The sequence below is a fragment of the Diabrotica undecimpunctata genome, chromosome 5 (assembly GCF_040954645.1).
Source record: "Diabrotica undecimpunctata isolate CICGRU chromosome 5, icDiaUnde3, whole genome shotgun sequence".
NCBI lineage: Eukaryota > Metazoa > Arthropoda > Insecta > Coleoptera > Chrysomelidae > Diabrotica > Diabrotica undecimpunctata.
The window spans coordinates 22,898,747-22,922,515 of NC_092807.1; the positions used below are offsets into that span (position 1 = coordinate 22,898,747).

Sequence of the window (23,769 nt, forward strand, 5' to 3'; positions counted from 1 at the left end):
TTTAGCGTGGGCAGCCTTTGGAAAACTGCCAGACATACTTAGGGCCAACATATCAATTTGCCTCAAAAGAAAAGTATTTGACCAATGCGTATTACCAACCATGACCTATGGAGAGGAAACTATGACTCTAACCAATACTACGGCTTCGAAATTGATAGTGGCACAGAGTAGAATGGAACGGTCTATGCTGGGAGTGACTTTGCGGGACCGAATAAGAAACGAAGATCTGAGAAGAAGGATGAGTAACGCATAGCAGAAATGAAATGGAACTGAGCAGGCCATGTAGCGAGAATGCACGACTCACGATGGACGAGCAAAATAACAAATTAAAGGCCAAGCGCAGACAAACGTAGTAGAGGAAGACCACCTAAACGTTGGGCTGACGACATCAGGCGTATCACCAAAAATTAGCAACAAAGAGCACAAAATCGTAAAGAATTGAGAAGTTTAAGAGAGGCCTATGTCCAGCAGTGGACGTGATAAATGAAGGCTGGATGATGATGATGATAGGGGAGGCTTATATCCAGCTGTCAAGAGGACTACCTAAGCGATAACAATACGGACTTGCATGTATCCAATCTTGGACTAAATAGGTTAAAATATAATTACAGCAAACACATACGGAGTGGTTGTTACGCTATAACCAATTAATTTTCAATTTAACGTAAAACTAATTTTAAAAAACGCATCGAAAAATTTAAATTGGACTTCTACTAACCTGTTCAATACCTACCATGGGCACTTGTGACAAATACAAAAGCTTATGATGATCCTTTTCTGGCCCAATAACAGCAACTAAACAATCAATTAGCCAATCAGGAGAGGTACCGAAATTAAATAATTTTAACAAAGTAGGTACCTCAGATTCAAATCGTTTCTCTTTGTGTGTTTTGCAAAAACTAAATCATTATACGTACATTTGATTTGACACAATACATTTTTCATTCAGTTTCAGAACAGAATAAAAAACAATGAAAATTCTTTGAATATTTTTCAATATTTATAATTCAAACGGAATTACTTTTTTTTGTTGAAAAGTGTACAAAATTGAAGTTAAAGGCCTAACCCTGCATGACGGGTTGCCCCAAATTTTATTATTCTTACCTTTAGAGAGGGGGGGGGGCAATAGTAGTATAAATTTAAAATCGTGACTAAAATCGTTTTTGTTCAGTATCTTCGCAATTTTCAACTTTTGATTGACAATTTCTTTTTACAAATCTTTTCGTGCGATCGATATTTTTCGAGTTACATAAACAACAATGGAGAGAAATATATTTTATACAATTTTATTTCTTTGATTTTTTGTGCTACAATCAACATTAAAGGTAATAATCCTAACGAGCCCTGGTGACATCCTCAACAGCAAGCTACAAACAGGAATGAACCTACGACGTTAAATGATTTTAGCAAAAAAACTGAAAGAGATCAAAATTGTATAAAATATAATTCTCTTCATTTTTGCATACGTACATTTATATCGTAAAGTTAATAATAAACGAGATAATAATTTCATAGATTGTTGATTATCTCGCCATTGACTGATACACCCTTAAAAATCATTGGTTTGACGATGAATGCAAGAATGCAACAAAGGAAAAAAATGAAGTCTACAGAAAGATGCTTACTCGACGAACTTTAACAACTGTAGAGAATTACCAGACAAAGAGAAGAGAAGAAAAGAGGATATACAAAAGAATTCAAGGCAACCACAAAAATGCAGAAGTCCGAATGGCGACCTATTAACAACAAGAAAAGATGTATTGAATAGATGGGTGGAATACTTTAACCAGGCACGTAATATGGAGGAAGAAAAAGAAAACCTGGAAGACGAAAGAGATGAGGCAAGGGGAAGAGACGAGAGGGAAGAGGAACCACCAACGATTCTTGAAGTTAAAGATGCAGTTAAAACACTAGCCAGAAACAAATCACCCGGAATAGATAATCTCCCAGCTGAACTATATAAAGAAGGTGGTCATGATACCATTATGGCATTACAGCAGCTTATAAAAGAAATATGGACACAGAAATCGCTGCCCAATGATTGGAACATTGGAATACTTTGCATCATACACAAAAAGGAGATATCTTTGAATGCTCTAACCACAGAGGAATTACGCTTTTGAATGCAGCCTATAAAATATTTTCTACATTCATGGCACCATATACAGAACGGATAGTAGGAAAATACCAGGCTGGTTTCAGAGGTGGTAAATCGACAATTCATGAGATTACAGCCCTGAAACAAAATTTGGAAAAAACGCTGGAATATGGCATTGATACTCATCACATATTTATGGAATACAAAGCAGCCTACGACTCTATTTAAACTATATAAACCTAATTTAATTTACTAAGACTCTGTGAGTAGAAGAGAAATGTCCAAAGCAATGAAAGAGCTAGGAATACCAAATCAATTGGTAAATTTAACAAAACTAACTCTTAAAAAAGTTGAATGTATAGTACGAATTCAGGGGGAACTGTCTGAACCTTTTAAAACAAATAATGGGCTGCGCCAGGGAGACCCTCTCTCCTGTAAGCTGTTCAATCAAAACATGTTAGGACGTTTCGAAAAAAACAGTACTAAGGCGAATCTATGGAGCAGTGAATGACAATGGATTGTGAAGAAGACGATACGACTGATATCGTAAAACATATTAAGATAGGACGTCTGAGGTGGATAGGACATGTAATGCGGATGGAACACAAAGACTCAGCTAGGAAATCGCCCCTTAATAGACCCATTGATCAGAGAAGAAGAGAAAGACCCAGAACAAGGTTCCTTGATAACATCGATGAAGACATGAGAAATATGGGAATACGTGCTTGGCGGAGAAAGGTGATGGATAGGGATGACTGGAGAGAAATTCTTGAGGAGGCAGAAAGATGATAATGACGACTGATACACCGATTGGTGAATCTTAGGGGTTTCTCTGAATAATTTCTCCGAATACCAAGTCGAAAAGTAGAAATGAGAGTCAACAAGTCAAATTCTTTGGAAGATTAAAGTTGAAATCGTATACCCATAACTAAACTGTCACTGACAAAATAAACAAAGTGAAAACAGACGTTTTTAAGATATACACCCGTTGTCGGATATAATGATTGTATCGAATCTGAACTTAATAAGAAAAGAAAATATTCATATCAAAAGTTATGTTTCCACAATGCAGATTAATTCCTGGGAATTCTCCAAATCATATCTAGGTATAGAATACACATAAAGCGGTTTTAATATTTGCTAACACACAAAGAGAAAGTAGCAAAACATTCACACAGGGGATACTCATTTTTTCTTCTAAATCCATAAAAACGTAATTTACGTTGTGCTGTGATTGGCGGTACTATTTCACATTATATACTAAATACTAAGACTAATCAAACATGCTCATGCTAAAAAGATACGGTATTTATCAGACGTTTTAAAATATTTCTTTGTTCGTTATAAATAAATTGTTATTCTTTTTTATAATGAACGTCTTATAGCCCGGTAAATTAACACACAATTTTTCCAAAACCCAAAAAATAAGGATGAAAATTTGGGAAAAGATATTCGAAAGAGTTTATTATTAAAAAAAATTAAATTATAAAGTACCTCCATTTTTGCAAAAAGAATGGAGATTTCTTATATTGCGCTGTAAAAATTTTTAGAAAACTATTATCGACATTTATCTTAAAAATTTGTCCAAACATTTTTTATTGCTTTCTTTCTTTAGTTATTGAATTATTAAATTAATAGCACAAAAAACTCAAATGTTTTTTTAAACCATAACTATGATTCTGAGATAGGAGATGAGGGGGACAATGCTAAATAGCTAAATTAGACAACAATAAGAAACAAGATGACGATAAAATAACTGCGACGTTGTCAGAATGTAATAGAAATCCTTAATTCCGACTAAACACAATGAAATATAAACATTATATATATATATATATATATATATATATATATATATATATATATATATATATATATATATATACAAATAGCAGACAACCACCGATAACAGTTAATATCTGAATAACCTGGGAATTATCGTAAATAAACAAGGGTTATATAAGTTAGTCTAAATCTAAACCGAACATAAAATGTTCTATTAGATGGTTCTTAATTATATTATTTGAAACACTAGTCATCAAAATACCGTATATCTGTAACAATTCTAATATAGCTTAGCCTAAAAAGTCACACGCCACCAAAAGACAAACCACACCACGGGGTGTTCAAAATAAAAACAATCTAAAATACAATATGTAGACATAAATACCAAAAAAAAAGATCTAGTTCATAGACAATTCGTATTTTACTCTAACTTTATTTATATTTTAACCATAATAACGAAAGAACATTTAGCGTAAATGGATAAAATTCCAAATCTAAAGAATGAATTGTATTTTTACACCAAAACAATAACAATATACACATTTTTACCTGTGGAGTTATGTCAGCAAATGCAATATATATTATGAAACATTTCCAAAATGATATTTTCTAGAGGCCACGAAGGGCAACTTAATCAAAACGAGAACGTCAACTGTCGTTCAACTGTCAATTTAATTCACTGGACAATGCAAATTTATACAATCTTACAGAATACTCATGAGGGAAAAGTATTATATTCTCAATTAAACGTTCGTGCAAGTCAGTATTGGAGCATGGCCAAAGCGACATGCCAAAAAAGAAATAACTTTGTGAATAAATTTAGTACAAACATAAATTTCAAACACGAATAGGAAAAGACATTATTTTTAAGCTAAAGAAGAGTGATATCCAGCGTTACACAGATGACTCTGAATAGCAAGAGGAACTGGGATAGTAGTGCACAAGCTAGAACTGAACACCCAAAAAGCCTGGTCAAAATGTTAAGCATCTTCCAATCGGAAACTCATGATACTAAAAGATGCGTGAACAAAAAATATCCAGGGCCACCGATTGTCATAACGTTCGATAAGACATCCATCAAAGCACTATGTTTATATGTGATCGATTCCAACTTATGGGAATACTTATGAGAAATTAAATCAACTAAGCAACTAAAATTAAGTTACCCTCCTATAGATTCCGGGCCATATGAGATAGTAAGGAAACAAAATTGCAGACGAATTAGGCAAAAGAGGTACAAAAACATCTTTTATAAGATCGGAACACTTTTGATGAATTAATAGATAACAGCTAAATGCTGGAAAAAATAAAAAGGCAAGTGGATCTAGGGATCTATAATCATAGAAGATTTAAAGATTATATTGAGTAAAAAAAGGATCTACATATATATTTTTATATGACAGGCCACTGTCGACTGAGAAATCGCCTGAAAATATTGAAGATAATAGATGCGCCAAAATGCAGATATATAATGATTAAAAATCTTTATATATAATTTTAAACTGCCGTGTCCTAAGAATCTTCACAGCACGTTATCGAAGAGCATATGAAATGAAAGAGGATAACTAGATCTAACAACTAGAGGTAACATAAAGCCTCTAGATCTACTAAACTTCCTGGGAGAAATAGGGCTTCTTGAAATGCTCGAATAAATAAGAAACTATAAGAAAACGTAAGAAAATGGGATCAAAATAGATCTTAGAGGTCGCAAGTAACAGTAGATGTAGTGTGAACAGTAGCAGGCTGTTCCTGGATCAAGGAGTCCTGATACACATAAGCGAATAGATGAAGCACTACACTGAAATCAAATATTAACTGTCTTCTCTGCCATTCTGTTATTATTGTGTCCTAGTATACATACAGTAATCTCCACGCTTGTAGACACACGGGCACATTGAGCTGATACAGTCCTGAGCCCCCTTCCCCTTGTTGCACTGTTGCCACAGTTCATAAAAGTAAATAAGCAAAAACTAGTTAGTTTAATTGACAATTGAGTCCACTGTAGGTCGATTATTTGTATTAAAACATCACAGCGTGAAGGATTTGTTTTGTTTTGATATTCTTTTGCTCGTAAAACCTATCAGAAAAAAAATTCTAATTTAATATACTATTGTAATTTCACAAAAGGCGTCAATTATTATTAATAGGTAATCTATTATTTGATTGTACATTACAATAAGTAATTAATCAAAAGAATATGAATATAAACTTTCTGATGTATTTATTTTTTGGAACAAAAACAACCAAATTCTTTCAAGCTAAAAATATAATTCAAGAAATATAAAATAAATACAAATAATGGAAAACAATACAGAATTTTGTAAGGAAAAACAATTTTGAATAGTTTAGCTTCCCACGTGCTTCTCAGCAGAAATCAGTCAAAAAATAAACAACATGTTACGCCATCTGTGAGCGACGACTGAAAGTGAAAACACACGTGAGAACCGGTCGGATTAGGCCTGGCGCATATTGAACCCAGCCAAAGCCCAACACACGCCGAGGCCACGGGCAACCCGTGCATTTATTTTTCTAGCGCAGCGCATATTGAACCCATCCGTAGGCTGTCGCCGTGGCCGTGGCCGGTTGCTAAAATGACTTCAATCGAGAAGCATTTGTCAATCAGTTTACAGGACTATGAATCGGAAGATGAAGACGTTATGATTATGTGTAAGTTAATTGAAAATGAAAAATGAAAAAAGAGGGACAAAACTTCCATAGGCTAAACAACGGTAGTGGGAGTGGAACACGCACGCCACGACCAACGAAAACTGTACATTGATGACAAACCTTTCCACGTGTGACCGGCGTGTGCATGAGCTGGTCGTAGAGTGGGTTCAATTTGCGTTTGCGGTACCTCGCTTCTAACCGTGCTTCACAAAACTGTCCACGTATTTCGCCGGCGTAGGCTGGGCCTCGGCTGGGATCAATATGCCCCAGGCCTTAGCCCAGTACATCAAATAAGTCTAGCGATTAGGTACCCGCGTGTCTACTAGCGTGGCGCTTACTATATAAGAATATGAACAAAATATTAGTGCATCTTTTTACCCAAAGTGTTGTTTTTTGTTTCAAGCTTAATCAAACTGTGTCTTGGTACTTGCCAACGTTGTAGTAGCTGTGAGAAAGATGCTTAGAGAATATTCAACAACCTACTGTAATGAACTGCTTTAATCCATCGTTGAACATAACATTCTCAGGTCAAAATATATTAAATGTCACATTAACTTTAAATTTTTAAATTATATCATATCAGTACCACTTATTTTTGAAAAACACCTTCAAAAATCTGTTCGATGCTATATTATCTATATTATCTGCTTCTAATCTCAAATAAAAAACGTTTGTACTTACAAAATAAAGAAACAAATTGTCTAAGAACCACACACAACACAGAAAAAGTAAAAAAAGTCGGTGATTTACCCAATAGCATGTGTTAGGATTAACGTGGGCCATGTGTAAGGTGGGGCCAGCGGTGGAGCCCACGTGCAAGGGGTATGCATTTCCGCACTCTCCTCTAGCTCGAATTTGATCGAAAATAGGCATCAATTCCGCTAGGTGTTCGTGAGCTAGATATTCAATATAGTACACACGTGACAGGTTTTAAAAGAATAGTGATAGACATATGTATACATTATAAATCTTCTTGCTAAGTTTTTTAAGATACATTTAATTGCTGAGAAATTTATACAAAATCATAAGTTGAGTTTATCCAAAGTACAAGCTGAATATAGCTGCAAATGTCAACCATGAAATAAAATATTTCGGTTTGGCAGTGCTGGGATGTTTTTATAATGCATATGTTGTATGCTTCAAATATAAAGAGAAAAAGCTTTTAAAAAGTACATTTTTATTATACTATTTTATGAATTCTACAATTTTTAGTTTATATGAAACAATAACGAGTAAATATTTGTCTTTTTCGAGATTAATTGCAAACATCTGTTGCAATTTGGCAACTGCTGATTTGACGACTGCCAAATCTATCCCCTAATCTATCAAAGGGCAATTGCCAAAAAAATAATTAACTGCAATTAATCTCCAAAGAAATAAATATTTACTCATTCTTGTTTAATATAAATCAAAAATTGCAGAATTCATAACATAATATAATCAAAATGTACTTTTCTAAAGCTTTATCTCTTTATATTTGAAGCATACAGCATATACATTATAAACACATGCTAACACTGCTAAACCGAAATTGTTTGTTCCACCGAAATTGTTTGACATTTGCGGCTATAATCAGCTTGTACTTTCGGTAAACTCAACCAAAATCATGTTAATACATACTAAATTATTTATTAAAACAATTATATAAGTAACTACTTTTAAATCTACTGCAATTATACTTTTTTCTTCCTTAACAAAAATTTTATAAGTCAAAGTAATATAATAACCTCCAGGATATAGCTCGAATGTTATCGGAATATTCAGGTAATTCAGTAGATACCATGGAAATACAAAAGAAATGTAGACGACTACAAATCGAATAGGTAAACATGTAAAGAAGCGAGCGGCAAATTATATAAAAACAAAAACTTCAGAAGGAGTTTGATATGACACATTTGAAAGAGTAGGGCTAAAATATCACGCTAAAGCCATGTTTCAACACAAAATATCTCAATACGAAGCTCAGGTTTATCGTACCTAAATGATAAAGACAACGAGTACAAATCGCAGATCAACAGACAAGATCCATTAAAAACTACAAATAATGGCAAAAATCTGCTTTAGCAAAACCTGTGAGGTTATCTGTCGTATGTCAATTGTCATATGACATATGAAACGTAGATAGCAAGAATAGATTCGAATTTACAACAAACATATCCAATCAGCTAAAAATAAAATTGTTTCGTACTTTATATAAACCATTTTTACAGTACTGTAATCATAATAGTGATACAAAATTTAAATTTCATCCATAACAAAGGTTATTACAAAGTCTGAGACCATGGGTTCTCCAACTGCCACATCAAAACGAATAAAAGAAAATATTAAATTGGTCACTAGTATCTTGACATTTCATGTAAATTATCATCTCAAAAAGATGGATAAAACAAACAGTGAGAGCCGTCGCTGTTGTTACGACAAAAAATTGTGCTTCTGAAATGAGAAGGCTAAACTTATTTCGCATTCTAAAGGCCTTAGCACACAGTGGCTTATACGCTAACCCAATACAGGCCACCGCTACTAAGAACCCGTGGCAATGCCGCATCATAGCGGATTACTGCTAGCAAGCCATTGTTCGTGTAGGTTTGTTGGGCATGTTTCAAAGAAATCGTAGCTAGTTTGGTCAGTGGTGTCCTCACACTGGCTCATTGTTTTATACAATTAAACTGTAGCGGAGGTGATTAATTCAACGTTCATCATAAGTGCTTCGTTGAGCAACAATGAGCCATGCACCATTGTGTGAACACCTGCTATCCTATTCCGGGACATAGTCAAGCAAATTCTATTGTGTAGTAAAACTTATAAATGTAAAGAATAAAACCAGTATGAAGAAAGTTCAGGTTTCAAAAGTTTTGGTCTGCTAGAGAGCTTATTAGAATAGAGCAATACAACAAATTTTCATCCATCCGATGTCACAGAGGACTATAGCATTGTACAAATCTAAATCTGGTGCAGATAGGAAAAATAATCAAACGAGTGATTACTAAATGCACTGCACTCATGGAAAAATGTGAGGTTTAAAACCAGACCCATTATATTGCATTTATAACACGGTGGTAAAACCAACAATTATATATGCCTCGTTGGTATGATGGCCAAAATTGCAGTAAAAAGGTGCCATCCTCAAATTAAGCAAGGTGCAAAGACTTTCTTGCCTTGGAATCACAGAGGCTCTGAGGGGCACATTAACAGCAGTAATGGATGCTCCTGATGGATCTCCTTTATAATATAAGACATTGTCAACATAAATGAAATCGGGGACACCGCATGGATGATGACATCTGACCATATGGTACCTAGGTACGTGGCCATCTGCTCACAAGAGAGATGGGGTAGAGGAAGCACACAACCCAGGCTGCAGTGTACATAGATGAGCCTAAAACTAAGAAGGGTCGGTTATAGGAATAATTAGTAGTGATGGCAATGGGGAAATAGTCAAGCTGCTATGGAGACTCTTAAAAGTGGACTCTAGACTAGTGTGGCAATGCCGAAAAGAACTCAACAAACTGGTGGAACATAACAGTACCATATTGGTATGGGTTCTAGGTGATCCAGAGGAATACACAAAAATGAAAGAGCTGATGATCGATTATAAAATACTTTGGCTTAGAGCTCACCGTGAGAGTGTCTAAATACACGGTCCGTCAATGGAAAAAAGGCGACTCCAAAATAAATCTCACTGGAAAAATATACATGTATATAAACCTTAGTAATAGCGACGTTTCAAGAACCTTAAAATTAGATATTCACCTATTATGGAAGTATTAATAATTATTTAATAATAATTTTCAAACTACTAGTACCCAGTGAGTGGTTGGAATAAAAACAGAATATTGCAGTTTTTTTTTCTAAAATTTTTGTTAAACTTTATTTTAAATGTATTTATTGCTCTTCCAAAATTACAGCAATTCTAATTAACCCAGCAAGAAAAACTATAAAAGATACTACTAGCAAGTCGACAATATATGACAAAATATAAATACAATTTAGATATGATTCAAAATTGTGAAACATTTTTAAAATTACAAATTTTAAAAACTTTTTTAAATACATACTATACCAAAGAAAAATGTGCCTTGCTAATATATCTTATTATCATGAAAGAAGTACCGGATGTCCACAAATTGTTTTTATACAAAAAACTGCAAATTACGATTTTATAAAGATTTGCCTTTATTATTTTATCCAAAAATACTTCGTAAGGATTTTTAGATAACTATGTCCGACCATCTGATAGAGGCCTAAAATTCTCAAATACTTCTTGCATTTTCAATATTTAAATCGCATAAAAAAACTGAATTGATCCACTAATTGAAGACTTTCATTTCACATAAACTTTAACCTTGAGTAAAGATTATGTTTACTGTATCTATAAGTACGAATATATTTTAAACCCTTCCACAATTGCTTAATTTTGATAGGTCCCTAGATTCCTTAGAAAATATTTTGCATACGATAATTGATCTCAAATCGATATAAAACAAGCTCCAAAATTGGCAATTTTTGGGAAAAAAGTTTGTAGACAACCTTCCGCAGAAAGAGTAAAAGTGAAACTTTTTCTAAAATTCGCTAATTTAAAAATACTTTTGTGTTTCAAAACTATTTACGGTGATACCATATATATATATATATATATATATATATATATATATATATATATATATATATATATATATATATATATATATATATATATTATAAACAAAGAAAACTAGTTTTTTGATAGTGTGATTCTGTGGTTATGGGAACCTACGTGTCCCTATAGATAAGATATTTAGAATAAACGTACATTAAGTTCAGACATAGCTTGCTTTAGTAGAGTAACCTAATTGAAGTGAGTGAGCCTATTGTTGATATAAGTCGAGTAAATTAGTAGAGAATCCAGTCGAACACAGCTGTCGTTTATACATTGCCAATATTTAGTGAGCCTTCTAGTTAATTAAAAATGTGTCGCTAGAAGCCTACTGTACCAAGAAAGTAGAATAGAATTCTACTTACTCACCTGTTGTATTCAGTTCGACCAAAATAAATGTGTTCAGTACTAAATTACTGGACAACTCGACTAAACTACTGGACGTGTCTGAAACTCTGAAACAACCTTAGGTAGAAGGGTAGACACTTGAGGGAACTTTGACCCCGCTACAACTAATTTTTGATGGACGTGCTGGTGACGTCACAAGTACACTGTATCAGGTAGTTCAAAGTGATACAATACAGAATTATACCGATCTACGCATGCCCACATAACCACAAAATGCCATTTTTAATAAATGCACTTCAATATTTCTTATTTATATTTTTAAACACTGAATTAACAAATATACATGGGGATAAAACAGAAAAAATGTATAACAAGTAGAAAAAAATGTGTAAAACAGAAAACGTGAAAGCGAAAACGATCGAAACTTAAGTGTGTGATGTGCGAGATGGTGAAAAAAATGTTTAAAAAGGTGATACTCTAAATAAAAATACGCTAAAACAAACTCAAAACAGCTTAACAATATTCATGTATTTCCCGACATCAAACAAACCGTCAGTTGTTAAAAGTAAATAATTAAAAACTCTAATAAAGACACTCTTAAACATATAGGGTTTTCAATATAAGGGCGTACAAAAAAAGTATTTCATGCAACTTTTGATAACTACATTATAAATAAACTTATGTACCTCTCATTAAAATGTTTTACTAATTTTTGATCTATATTTACAAATCAATTTCAATAGAGCCATAATAGTTCACAGAAATATTTAGGACTGAAATTATAAACAATTACTAACACGTACTAATGATCGCTTGTTTGTTGACAATTCTAAAGTTACTAATTGTAAAACAAAAAGAATAACAAGGCGTATGCCTTACTGGAGCATAACCTACCACTCAGCAATAAATAAAGAATTATTATTAGGTATTCCGTCTCCCTATTTAGCAATAAACGAGAGAAAATATGAGGGGACAACATCTTCTCAAACAGAAATACAGCACTAATAGCTTTGTCTTCAACTCTGTACAAATTTAACTTGGCCTAGATTTACTTGGAACTGCAATTAACCCCTTAAGCAGCTGGTATAAAAATTTCTGGTAACTAGAATGCTTTTAATTACATTAAAGAACGAGCTAGTATTTCTTTTATTGGGTTAGAACCATTCTACAGTATCCCAAAAAGCCTCATCGTAAAAGATGCGCGAAAAAGAGAAACTGAGTGAAGCCTATTGGGAAAATGTTCCAGGTTACGCTGCCTGGCGTAACCTGGCACATTCTTGCTGGCTACGCAAGAATCCTAAGAGGTTTAGAAAACAACTCATAAATAATCACTAGATATTGGAACAAGCAGGGATCAGCTCAGAGTCATAACAGATCTTCTGACTGGACGTTCGCCAGTTAAGGAACACCTGCATACAATGGGACTGTTTCATTAAGACTCAAGCTGCAGACTCAATAGCAGAGAACCTAACACAGTCAACTATATCTTGCATGATAACGAGGCATTAGATCGCAGGTGACAAACACTTTTTAGAGACTACCAAGTGACTGCAAAACATATGGTAGCCATCCACTGGAGCTATACCAGAATCCAGGAAAAAATCACTAGGTGCTGTTCACTCATATATCGCAGTACAATGAACAAAGTGGGCACAGCAAGGAGCAGATTCTGCGAAGATGCAGTGGAAACGACCGAATATAGTGTATATATCTTCAAGGTATTTGTTTGCCAAATTTAGAACACCAGTACACCAGATAACAAGCACTGCTTCAAAACAAATAATAAAATCATTCTATGGAATGCCAGGGATTTCCAAAAACAAAATAAAAAGCTTAACAGAAGAAAGAATGTTATTTGTCTGATACTTTAACTATCATCTACAACGATGTAACGATATAGACACTACCAAAGGGAAACAAGAGTCAGCTAAAAATATGTGAGCGCTCAATCAATATGAGCAGATCTATTGAATATTCAAATGACGCAAAAAGAAAAAAATAGAACATACATTGAACATAGTCCGGAACGAACACTATGACAAATAGAGCTACAATCATTAAAATTGAGAAAATCTTTAAAGTATATCATTATTATCTAAAGATCTATTGATTATTAAATCTAATTTAAATAATGTTTATAATTTTTCCGTTTATTTTATTCTGTAGTCATTAAATAGTTCACAGAAATTACTTAACTTCGATCAATTCATTTTAGATACCTATTAATGACATACACCATACCTACCACAAAATGAAATGTCCCACCATTTTTTAAATTTCGTTCAAATTAAACATACAATTGGTTAAAAACATTACACAAATCCAGTCTTTCATTTATACAGTCCTTAAATAATGATTCAGTCTAGCATAGCGTTGTCATTTGACATAATTTATTCATTTTATCTATAATATATACTAACAAACTCAAAAAGATTTGAAACAGGTTGCTTATATATCTCTAGATCCCCTTTTGATCAATAAATAAAGATTATCACTAAAATGACAACGACATACTAGACAGAAGTACCGAAGTAAGACATCCAAACGTTTGAGAAACAAAACAATAATGGTACATATAAAATTAAGAAACCTACTTACCCACATGAGCGACAGGTCATTGGTGAATCCGTGCAAATAGAACAAAGCATGCTATTCCTTACCTTTTTATACTACATGCTTATATAAACTACATAAAGCATGTCACTAAAAGTACTTGATTTGTATGTAAAAGTGTCAAAGAAATACAGCTATGATCAAAGTCTACAATCACATAAAAGTAATTAAAATTGTTTGAACAGTATTTCTATTTTCACTTTACTAAAAACTTAAAAAAAATCTATATATTTAGTTTGATTTATGAATATTTTAATTTACGATGAAAACAAAACAGTGTTGACATTATTAGGGTTCGCAATGGACTCGTATCTTCAATACGAAACCACTTTAGCCATAGTGGAGTACTTAAATCTATAGGAAGAGGGTCGACCAAGTAATATACAAACATATTTAATAACAGAGACATGTACAAGTTAAATTTGATAAGCACTTGGCAAAATTTAAAATTAAAAAGAGTGTTCAACATCAATAAAGATGGATCAATAGTCTTTAATGAGTTCTTAGCGACTAACGAGATTAACACATATCCGTACCATCACTTTTTTTATTTACTGACACTTAATAAACATAATAAGAGAAGCTCGTGAAAGAGCAAAAGAGAAAGAAAGAAACCGATACAATGTCCACAACAAAATGTATGTCTTTCGTAATATTGAAAAGGTGACTGTTTTTGATTTTGTGAATATGTGACGCATACAGACAGGGAAGTGAAATGGTTTATCGAAGCTATGTGCTTGAATAGAGTAAAGTTATAAACATCACATGTTTGTTAGTTTTCTTCATATAATTTTGTTCCAATTTCTGTTGCTTTTATTCATTTGTTTACTTTCTATTTATTTTACTATTTTAATTCTAAAAATAGTTGGCGCCCAACTGTCTATTTCTCGTATTCTACTCCAGTCTATTCTACGCCATGCACATATATAAAATGCCTATGATGTCTGGGCCCTACTCACAAATTGATACAAAATATTTGTCAGTTGGCAATTCTTGTGGCAATGTTTTTTCTGCATCTTTTGTCTACTTGAGCAGACGCTGTAGTTTCGAAATTCATATATATTATTTACATCTCTTCTGGGGTAAGAACATTTTAATATCCTTTCATATTTATAGTCGATAATTTTTATAACTTATGAATATTCTTTTTGACATTGTTTGTATATATAACTTCCAAGCTACATGTATTTTTCAATGCATTAAGCCTATATGCAGCTAGAATCTTTAATATAATTTAAGTAATTTGTTTCATAATTATTGTACTGTATTCATTTAATCCTTGCCATCTGCTTTTTTTATATGTATCTTAATCTTCTGGTAAGGAAATGTTTGAAATTTTATGCAGTTGCTGACACAAGGTTTCTCATTTTAGTTTTTTGGTCATAATACATTTTTCTTTTTCCCCTTTGTTGGGTGAAGCTATCATGTAAAACTTGCAATTCACTCATTCAACTACAACCCATCCAAACAGCATCTGAAGCCATCAACTACATGAAGCCATACGTATCAATTTCAAATTTTTGTAAAACTTTAGACAGGATAATAATAACTTCTTTGTTAATATTAAAATTTCTTTTATTTTTTTTTTATGAGCAATAAATATGATTACGTAATATCCTGTTTTACCTGTCCTTGCCAAACTCATTTTTCAGTTTTGTATTTAAGATAAGACGACCAACTTTCTTGGGGTAGTTAAATTATTACACATTGGCGCCCAACGTCGGCTTATTACCACCGTAAGTCACTCTTTGTCTTGGTTGAGCTTTTTTATCGTTACACCTTTTCCCCTTTCTCCGTCTTTTTTTTTAATGAAAGTTTTATTTAAAACCCATTTTAAAAGGTATATAATTAAAAAGATCCTTTCGACCTACATCACAGAACGTTTTCGGACTAAAAAGTTGTAGCATTTCAAATCGCCATGTATGTATTAAAACACCGAAAAATACTTTCAATCTTTTTGCGTCAGTGAGATTGATAATATAAACATTTTAAGTTTGTTTATATAACACAGATGCGTATTTCCTTGGTATTTCTTTTATCGTGAAGCCGCTTTAGGATATTTTGCGCGTCAAATAAACAGGAATATTTCCGTTTATGCTTTTGTTTATACCGGATTGGGCGAATGATGTCACTCTACGATAGATCGCCAAAGCGTTTGGTTTTATTGTTTGAGTCCGGATTATTCTTGAAATTCGTAATGTGTACCTATTCGTTATTCGTTTTTGTCATGAAAATACAGTGTAAAGTAATAGTAGCAGTTAAATGTGAAGTTTAAGTGAAAGTTGGGATTGAAATTCGGAAGAAATAGCTTGTGGGTGTAGTCTTCAAAAGCCGGCAAATTTTTTTGTGGAGAAGTGAATCTAATCAAATGCAATGTGACAATTTTAGAACAATTTGAGAGGTCCACATGGTTTCAAGCAGGAGCGTTTGAGAGGCCAAGCTTTGAATGCAGTTTTTTGTCATCCAGGATAATCCGAGGCCCGAATCCAGTGTCCAACTTCCAAGGAATTGTCATTTGGTGTTCCCTGGTCATTTCAGACCAATTTGCAGCTTGAGTGAGACACAGTTGTACGTTATTTTGTAGTGTTTTGGTCCAATTCTAATCCCAAAAACTTCTTGAAGGAAATACATCAGCCAGAGTGATAGAAGGTATAAGTTTACAGGAACACAGTTGTAGAATTATTTCCTTTAAAAAGATTTTCACACGTTTAATATTTTTTTTGGAAAGAAAAGCCTTTCTTTCCATCCAACAGGAAGATTCTTGTAAACGACGTCCTATTCAACAAAAATGTGACACAATAAATGTTAAGGGATTTTAACCAGATATTTAATGCCTTGATTCATGTACACCTGGTAATAATACACTGATGATGAACCTTTTAGTCCGAGAACGTTCTGTAATGTAACCCGAAAGGAACTTTTTAATTATATAGGTACATTTTATAAAGGATTTTTAAATAAAACTTTTGTGATTCATGGTATCGTGGTTCATAACTACAGGAATTTCATTTTCCTTGTGGTTTTTTTTATATTTCACAACTTTCTGTACCTCCTTTACCTGACTAAATATGTGTTCAATCCGGAGCATGTTTGTGTCATTTGTAAATTTACAAACTAGTTTTCTAACTCTGCTGTCTTTCTAGGTTGGAACTTTTTCAGATTATAATTTTCGGTTATCTTTTGTGAGCTTAGCTAATTGTGGTATTTCTTTCTTCTGTGTTATATGTGAAAATCTACAGGCACAATGGATGAGACATCCAGAGAAGTATAACCTTTTAAACCTCATTCAGGGCAAGATCGCTGGAAGAAGAGCTCAAAGCCCAAGACCTGGCTACGAAATCTCAGAGAGTAGTATCAAGAGACATCCGCTAATATTTTTCGAGTTGCCGTAAATAAGTTCTTATTGCCAATACGATCGCTTTTTTCGAGAATTGGACAGGGTACTAAAAGAACAAGAAGACAGGTACAATAAAAAGCGAAAAACCAAAAGAAAGCCAAAACAAAAAAAAACACTTTGAAATATTAGAGATAAGAGTTACCAAGGAACTTAGATTCCTTGTGGATTTTACCAAAGAAACCAATCATTTGCCAAGAGTTGGTTGATTTCCCTAAAATGGGTGTTTTGAAAGTGAGCATCATCATAATTATTTGCCCCTTTCAGTAAACCATCCTTATTTACACAAATTTCACATTTTATTTCTGAAAACGATTTCGAGAATGATGCGAGAAAAACTATTTCTTTCTGAAGTTTCGTTTCCATTTGAGATTGCGCCAGGCATATCAAGACGATGTGGAACCGATGTCTACAAGTTACTAACGCTACCGTACGGTCATTAATACTATCTAAATTGCTACATTCGCAAACGAAATATTATATCATTACAAAACATCCGCTGCGAAACTCTAAACTCTTTGATACTGCAATTTAGGTAAACATTGAAGAAAATCGAAATCTTTCTAAAAAAAAAACAAACTATTAATTTTATAGAATATTGTAGTCGTTACTCAAGCTGTATTTCTTTGATTTAGCCTAAAATCTAAACCCAAAACCATAACCGTAAAGATTATTCATACCTTTGTTACTATGAAATCAATATTGAACCGTTAGTTCCAAAATTTCAAATACTAATTATTGTGAAATAGAAGCCAAGTAAACCTTAATTTTAACAGAAAACTTCTGAAATTAAAATCAAGAACAGCTAAAAAATTATGTAACTTTATGTTTTATTTTAAACTATGATTTGGTAGTTGATTTAAATTATAACTTTGTTTAATTTCTATTTTCCATAGTAACAATGGTACGTTAACTTCAATGTCTTTGGAAGTGCTATACCTTCGTAATGGGACCCTGAGGTGTGCGTAGTGAAGATGCCGAAGAACCAGACGTGGGACTAGACGCCGACGTTTTGGGCTTGAACGCCGTCATAGTTTGCGAAACCCCGTCAGCTAAGATGAATTGCTCGCGCAGCTCTATATTTGTGCGTCCTTTGGCTGTTGCAAGTGTGTGAGAGAAACAGGATACGGAGAAGGTAGTAGGTGTGTGGATTCAAATGAGTGGAGCAGATGAATAGATGACGGTGGTGCGAAAATAATGTGTGTGTAGTTAAGAAAATGGTGAGTGTTAAAGATATGAATTAAGAGAAGAAACAGAAGTAAGTGTAAAATAGTGTATAGATATGAAAAAGAGAGATAGAGTGAAATTAGTGTAGAGAGTAGTTTATAGTTAGATTGTGTAAAGATGTTTAGAGTGATGAAAGAAGATAATGTTAGGTAGAGGATAAGGATAGTGTGGTAAAGGAGAAGAGAAAAAAAACAAAACAAAATAAGCAAAAACTCCAACTATTTAGATCTAATTTGTGCATTTTATGTGTAAGTAATATGTTTCAACCATTCTACCTCATGATTAAATCATTTTTTCAAGATTGTTATATTCTTTAAAAATATAAAACAGAATATTTTCGTTATAAGAAGTTATTATCTACTGTTACAGATATCGCTTTATTTCTATTCTATCTTTTTAGACGGCCATAAATTTCGCCATAGAGTGTGGATTGTATTTATTTTGTCTCTACCCCTCCCGTAGCCGTGAAATTTATCGTGGTGAAGAGAAACTTCATGCTTGGTCACGGTCACTAATAATGTGAGGTTAGTACAACCGATTGGGAGGTATGAACGGCTCAATTTTGGATAACAGGTGACAAAAAAGTCTTCTCCTGGTACAGTTCTGTCGGAAGTGACTGTCAAGTTGGACAAAATGGACCAACAATAAGCAAACAAAACCGCGATGAAGTTCAGCAAGGCCAAAAAAAGTTCAGCGAGCGGGCATTAGCGGCGCAACGAAGAAGTAATGCCTGGATGCAAAAGGTACCTGATAGTAGTCAATAATGCCTGTCCACAAACATAGATGGACAGATACAAAAAGATCTTTCAGGGCGCAATGTGTGAAAGATCGAAGAGGTCAAACGTATGTTACTACAGTATGTATAATCTGCCCTATCTTTAAGATTATTTTGTTCAAAGTATTCATCTAGGTACATCCTAAAATAAGATAAAAATAATGAATTGAGTATCTTGAAGAATTAAGATACCCTCTGAAGCACAGGAAGTCTTCCAGAAATCCACAAGTTTTTTTAAAACGAAATACAAGAATTGGATTTTTTTATGATATATTTGGATGAGTTTCAATTAGTTAAAAAAAAAGTAAATAACATTTTAAAATATATTCACCTTTCAAAGGTACATTATATGCAAAAATTACAATGAATTTTGCAAATGATATTGCTGTAAAAAAATCCAGAAGACAAAAAGATTAACACAGATAAGATAAAAACCAAATTAGAGAAGAGAATGTTAAAGTAGAAAAAACTTTCACATATCTAGACGGTCTGAGGCTATCTAAGACGAGCTCTAAACTAAGTAGGACTCCAGAAAGGACAGATTGGTTTGGGAACTTCCTATTCCCGATACGACACGTCCCAATGACTGTAAGCGACGTTCTATGTATAAGAGGCGTCCAATGGATATATAGGACAATAGAATAGGTGTGTAGGCACAATTATTAACTTTGACACAAGATTTTTTTCTTAACACACACACAAGCACGCACATAGAGAATATGTGTGCCTAAGTGATGCCTAAGAGAGCTCGCGAACTCAGGATCGTAGCCCTGGCACAATATGAGAACACTGCCGTGGCTGACAACAATACGTCCCAATGCATGGAAATAAAACAGAAAGAAATGGTCCAGAATAAGACTAAAAAATAAGTGACTCCCTTACAGATAAGAACAGATTAAAAGAATTGTCTGACGGAACTTGTCTCCCAATTTTCCTGTCTGACGAGTGAAATGATTCGGAAAAGTTAGAAGAAAACGCTTCAGAACCAAAAAAGTCGCAGAGTGAAACCGTCTGCGATACTCAAAGTTTGGAGAGAGTATCTACCATAATTTTTTTGGTCGATGGACACTCGTAACTGTATAGGCTTCATAAAATTAGGTGGCTGCTCATGTAGTATAGTGTATGATGATCAATTGTCAAGATTCCTAGACGGTAAAATTCAAGGCAGAAGATGAAAATGTGGACCACGAAAAAGATGGAAGATGGACGTCAAAACTTGGGAGACCATTGGTGTTGATCGCCGATATTAGCTATTATATTCTATACATAATCTCCCAACGTGAAACTCTCTGCTAAAATTACCTATTTAATGCCTGAAATTCTAGGCAATATCTGTTTATATAATTAAACTTTTATATATATTCCCTACAAAATTTTATAAAAAAAAATCATGATTCGTAAAAACAAAAAACGAAGTTTAGATAGTAATATATACTCTATTAATATTTACCAATTGTCAATAAAAAACATTTATTTTTTATTCGTTTATAGTGATAGGTTGAAAAATATTACTTAATGTGCTTAAAACCAAACAAGAATTGCAAAAAGGCATAAAATTATAAAATAATAGTCAAATGTAGAATTACTACGCCTACTTAAATACAGAAAATAATCAGAAATTAAAAAAACCAATGAAAAACATAAAAATTTTGATGGTGTTTAATAACCACAACCATGCTTTAAAAGAAAATAAGGTTAATTGCCACCAAAGTTTAATTTTTAGCTTTCCCATACCTTTAAGTATTATTGATTTGAAATCCCATAAACACCACTTCATAATAATAATTTATTTACAACGGTTTGTATCAATATCAACTTATATGTGATCGTGTAGGACTACGAGATGTATTAGAGCAGTATTTCCAGACAATAGTCTTATCAAAAACATAATTCACTTGTTCAGAGACATTTACTGGATAAATATTGCCAACAATAACGATTTATACCTGCGATTTAGACCAAGTCGTGCACAATGGATTAAAAATATTTCTAGAAGTGCCAACACCTGATACAACTTTTATTCTGTTGCAATACGTTATAGTTCTAACTCGTCTTTTTTCATTCCCTTAACTAAACAAGTTTTTATTGTCAAAACTAGAAGCAAGATACAATTTGCAAAGGTATAAAGCCATTCTAACACTGTAGTAGATAGCCTGCCGGCTTGGTATGTCACAGGAGGACCTAAGAGGCTTGGACATTTGCTAAGAGTAGTATTAGATCGCTGTATTCTTGTCTCCCAAGGCTTGTTAGTTTAGCAGCATCCTCCGATGGTTTAGAAGTTGTTACATTATCTTTTTCTTGGCTCATTCGACGTTTATTTTACCGTTTGTTGATTGTTCTAGCACGTTTTGGAAAGTTGATTCAAAATACGACTTGGGAAGATACAATACAATTGTGATTAATTCCAATTATATACGAGGTCTGGCAATGACAAAACGATATTAATGCCATTTTAAAACACAACCTGGGAGACCGAATGATTGATAGACAATTGTTGTTAAATCTCATTATAGAGTTCTGCTATGACAGAATGAGATTGATATTCTAAAACATTTTATTTTGTTTCATACATGTAACTCAGGATCACCTTTAATATACACCCGAAGTATATCTCTACAACAACATTCAATGCGTATCACCTACTGTTCGACACAGTGCTTGAAGTCTCCTTCGGTTTGCTCCTTCAAGAAGAATGTCGCATTATCTTTCGCAGCTTTAACGGACTCAAATATTCTTCCTTTGTAATGTCTGTAAGTCGCATGCCTGCAAGTGCAAGTCTGACAGGTACTGAAAAACCATTTAGTACTTTGTCTTGGTGAAGAATGAATGTTTTAGTTTCCACAATGCGTGTCGTTTTTTTTGGCTGTTCAAAACGAACATAAAGCTATTAAGACCATTAGTTTCACCTTTATAAACTCAGTAATGTTATACTTTCAAGCGTGACAACTGGGACACCATTCTGGTACACACCGTTGCCTGTTAAAATTGCAATATAACATTCTTACAGTTTCAATAACAAAAGCAAATAATACAATTCCAAGAAGTACAAAATCCCTAGCACAGCAATTAGATCTTTTCCCACTACATGTACATGTAAGAAGGATCGCTCTATATAGTGTCTGTGAGGGTTGAAACAACCCAATCCAGGAACGTGCTCCAAGACATTATAGCTGCAAAAAAGGATTTATAAATCTCACTCAATGTAATCAGAAACGAGTGTGAACACACAAAATTGGTCAAATCACAAAGATGTCCTTGCTTATTTGTGAATACAAAAACATGAAGGAGTAGGAATAGAGGTTAATGGTTGTAACACTAGACTACCAATATAACTCGAAAATACTCCTACAATATGTCAAGAGGAACTACTAGCAAGTACTCTTTTACGAACCAATCGTTGAAGATGTCTGCAGAGAAGAAAATTAACTTGCAACCTACTAGGAACATATTCCCTGCCAAAGGCAAACAAATAGATTATTCCAACCTTCTACTAGCCATCAGTACACTTTTTCTTCTTCTTCTTCTTCTTCCTCTTAACCTTCTATCGTCAATTTTTGGATACAGACCTTTCCTAACTCCTCCCTTCGATCTCTATCCTGGGCAACATACTTCCAATTTGATCCCTCTATTCTTTTTATGTCGTCTGTCCATCTCATCGCTGATCTTCCTCTTGGTAGTCCCCCTTTGTAAGAGAATCAATGTTGTATTGTGGCGTTCCAACGTTGGTCTTTTGGTCTAACAGTGTGACCTGCGAAGCTCCATTTGAGTTTGGCAATTTTTGTTGTGATATCCTCGACTTTTGTTTTTGATCTTTCCCAGTTATCCGTCTGGGGTCGTCTGTGTTTGGCATTTTTATTTGTTTTTTTCATATTCATTTTTGGACCAAGTATTGGTAGCTGTGTGTGAGTTCTTCGATGTTTAACTTGTTGCCAATTAACCTTTCGAGACTGGCTGAATGACGAAAGTCTATGCCACAAAAAAAAACGTTGATGTCATATTATTATGTTGACCAATTTGTAGTTTTGTAGACGTATTCTAGGCTGGAGATATTACGTCACCTCGTCTAACTCCTCTCTTAATGGATGGGATTTGTATTTTCCCAAGTTGTACTATCATAGATGTATTTTCATATATATTATGTATTAGTTGTCTGTATTATCTCGAATCTATTCTACAACTATTAATAGCTTGTTTTATAGCTCACAGCTCGATACTATCAAATACCTTTT

General features: G+C 33.6%; 1 protein-coding gene across 36 annotated transcripts in view; it reads right to left on the reverse strand.

Moving 5' to 3' along the window:
• shot (dystonin-like protein short stop) overlaps positions 1 to 23,769 on the reverse strand; it is a 733,882-nt gene that overhangs the window by 36,984 nt on the left and 673,129 nt on the right. For 29 of the 36 annotated variants that reach the window (XM_072531672.1, XM_072531664.1, XM_072531657.1 and 26 more), the window contains one exon: positions 18,478 to 18,635. In XM_072531672.1, coding sequence (XP_072387773.1) covers positions 18,478 to 18,635 — 158 coding nt within the window. Of the gene's footprint in view, positions 1 to 718; positions 796 to 7,300; positions 7,447 to 18,477; positions 18,636 to 23,769 lie in introns of all 36 variants that reach the window. The other 7 variants (XM_072531671.1, XM_072531666.1, XM_072531659.1 and 4 more) reach the window with 2 other exon arrangements.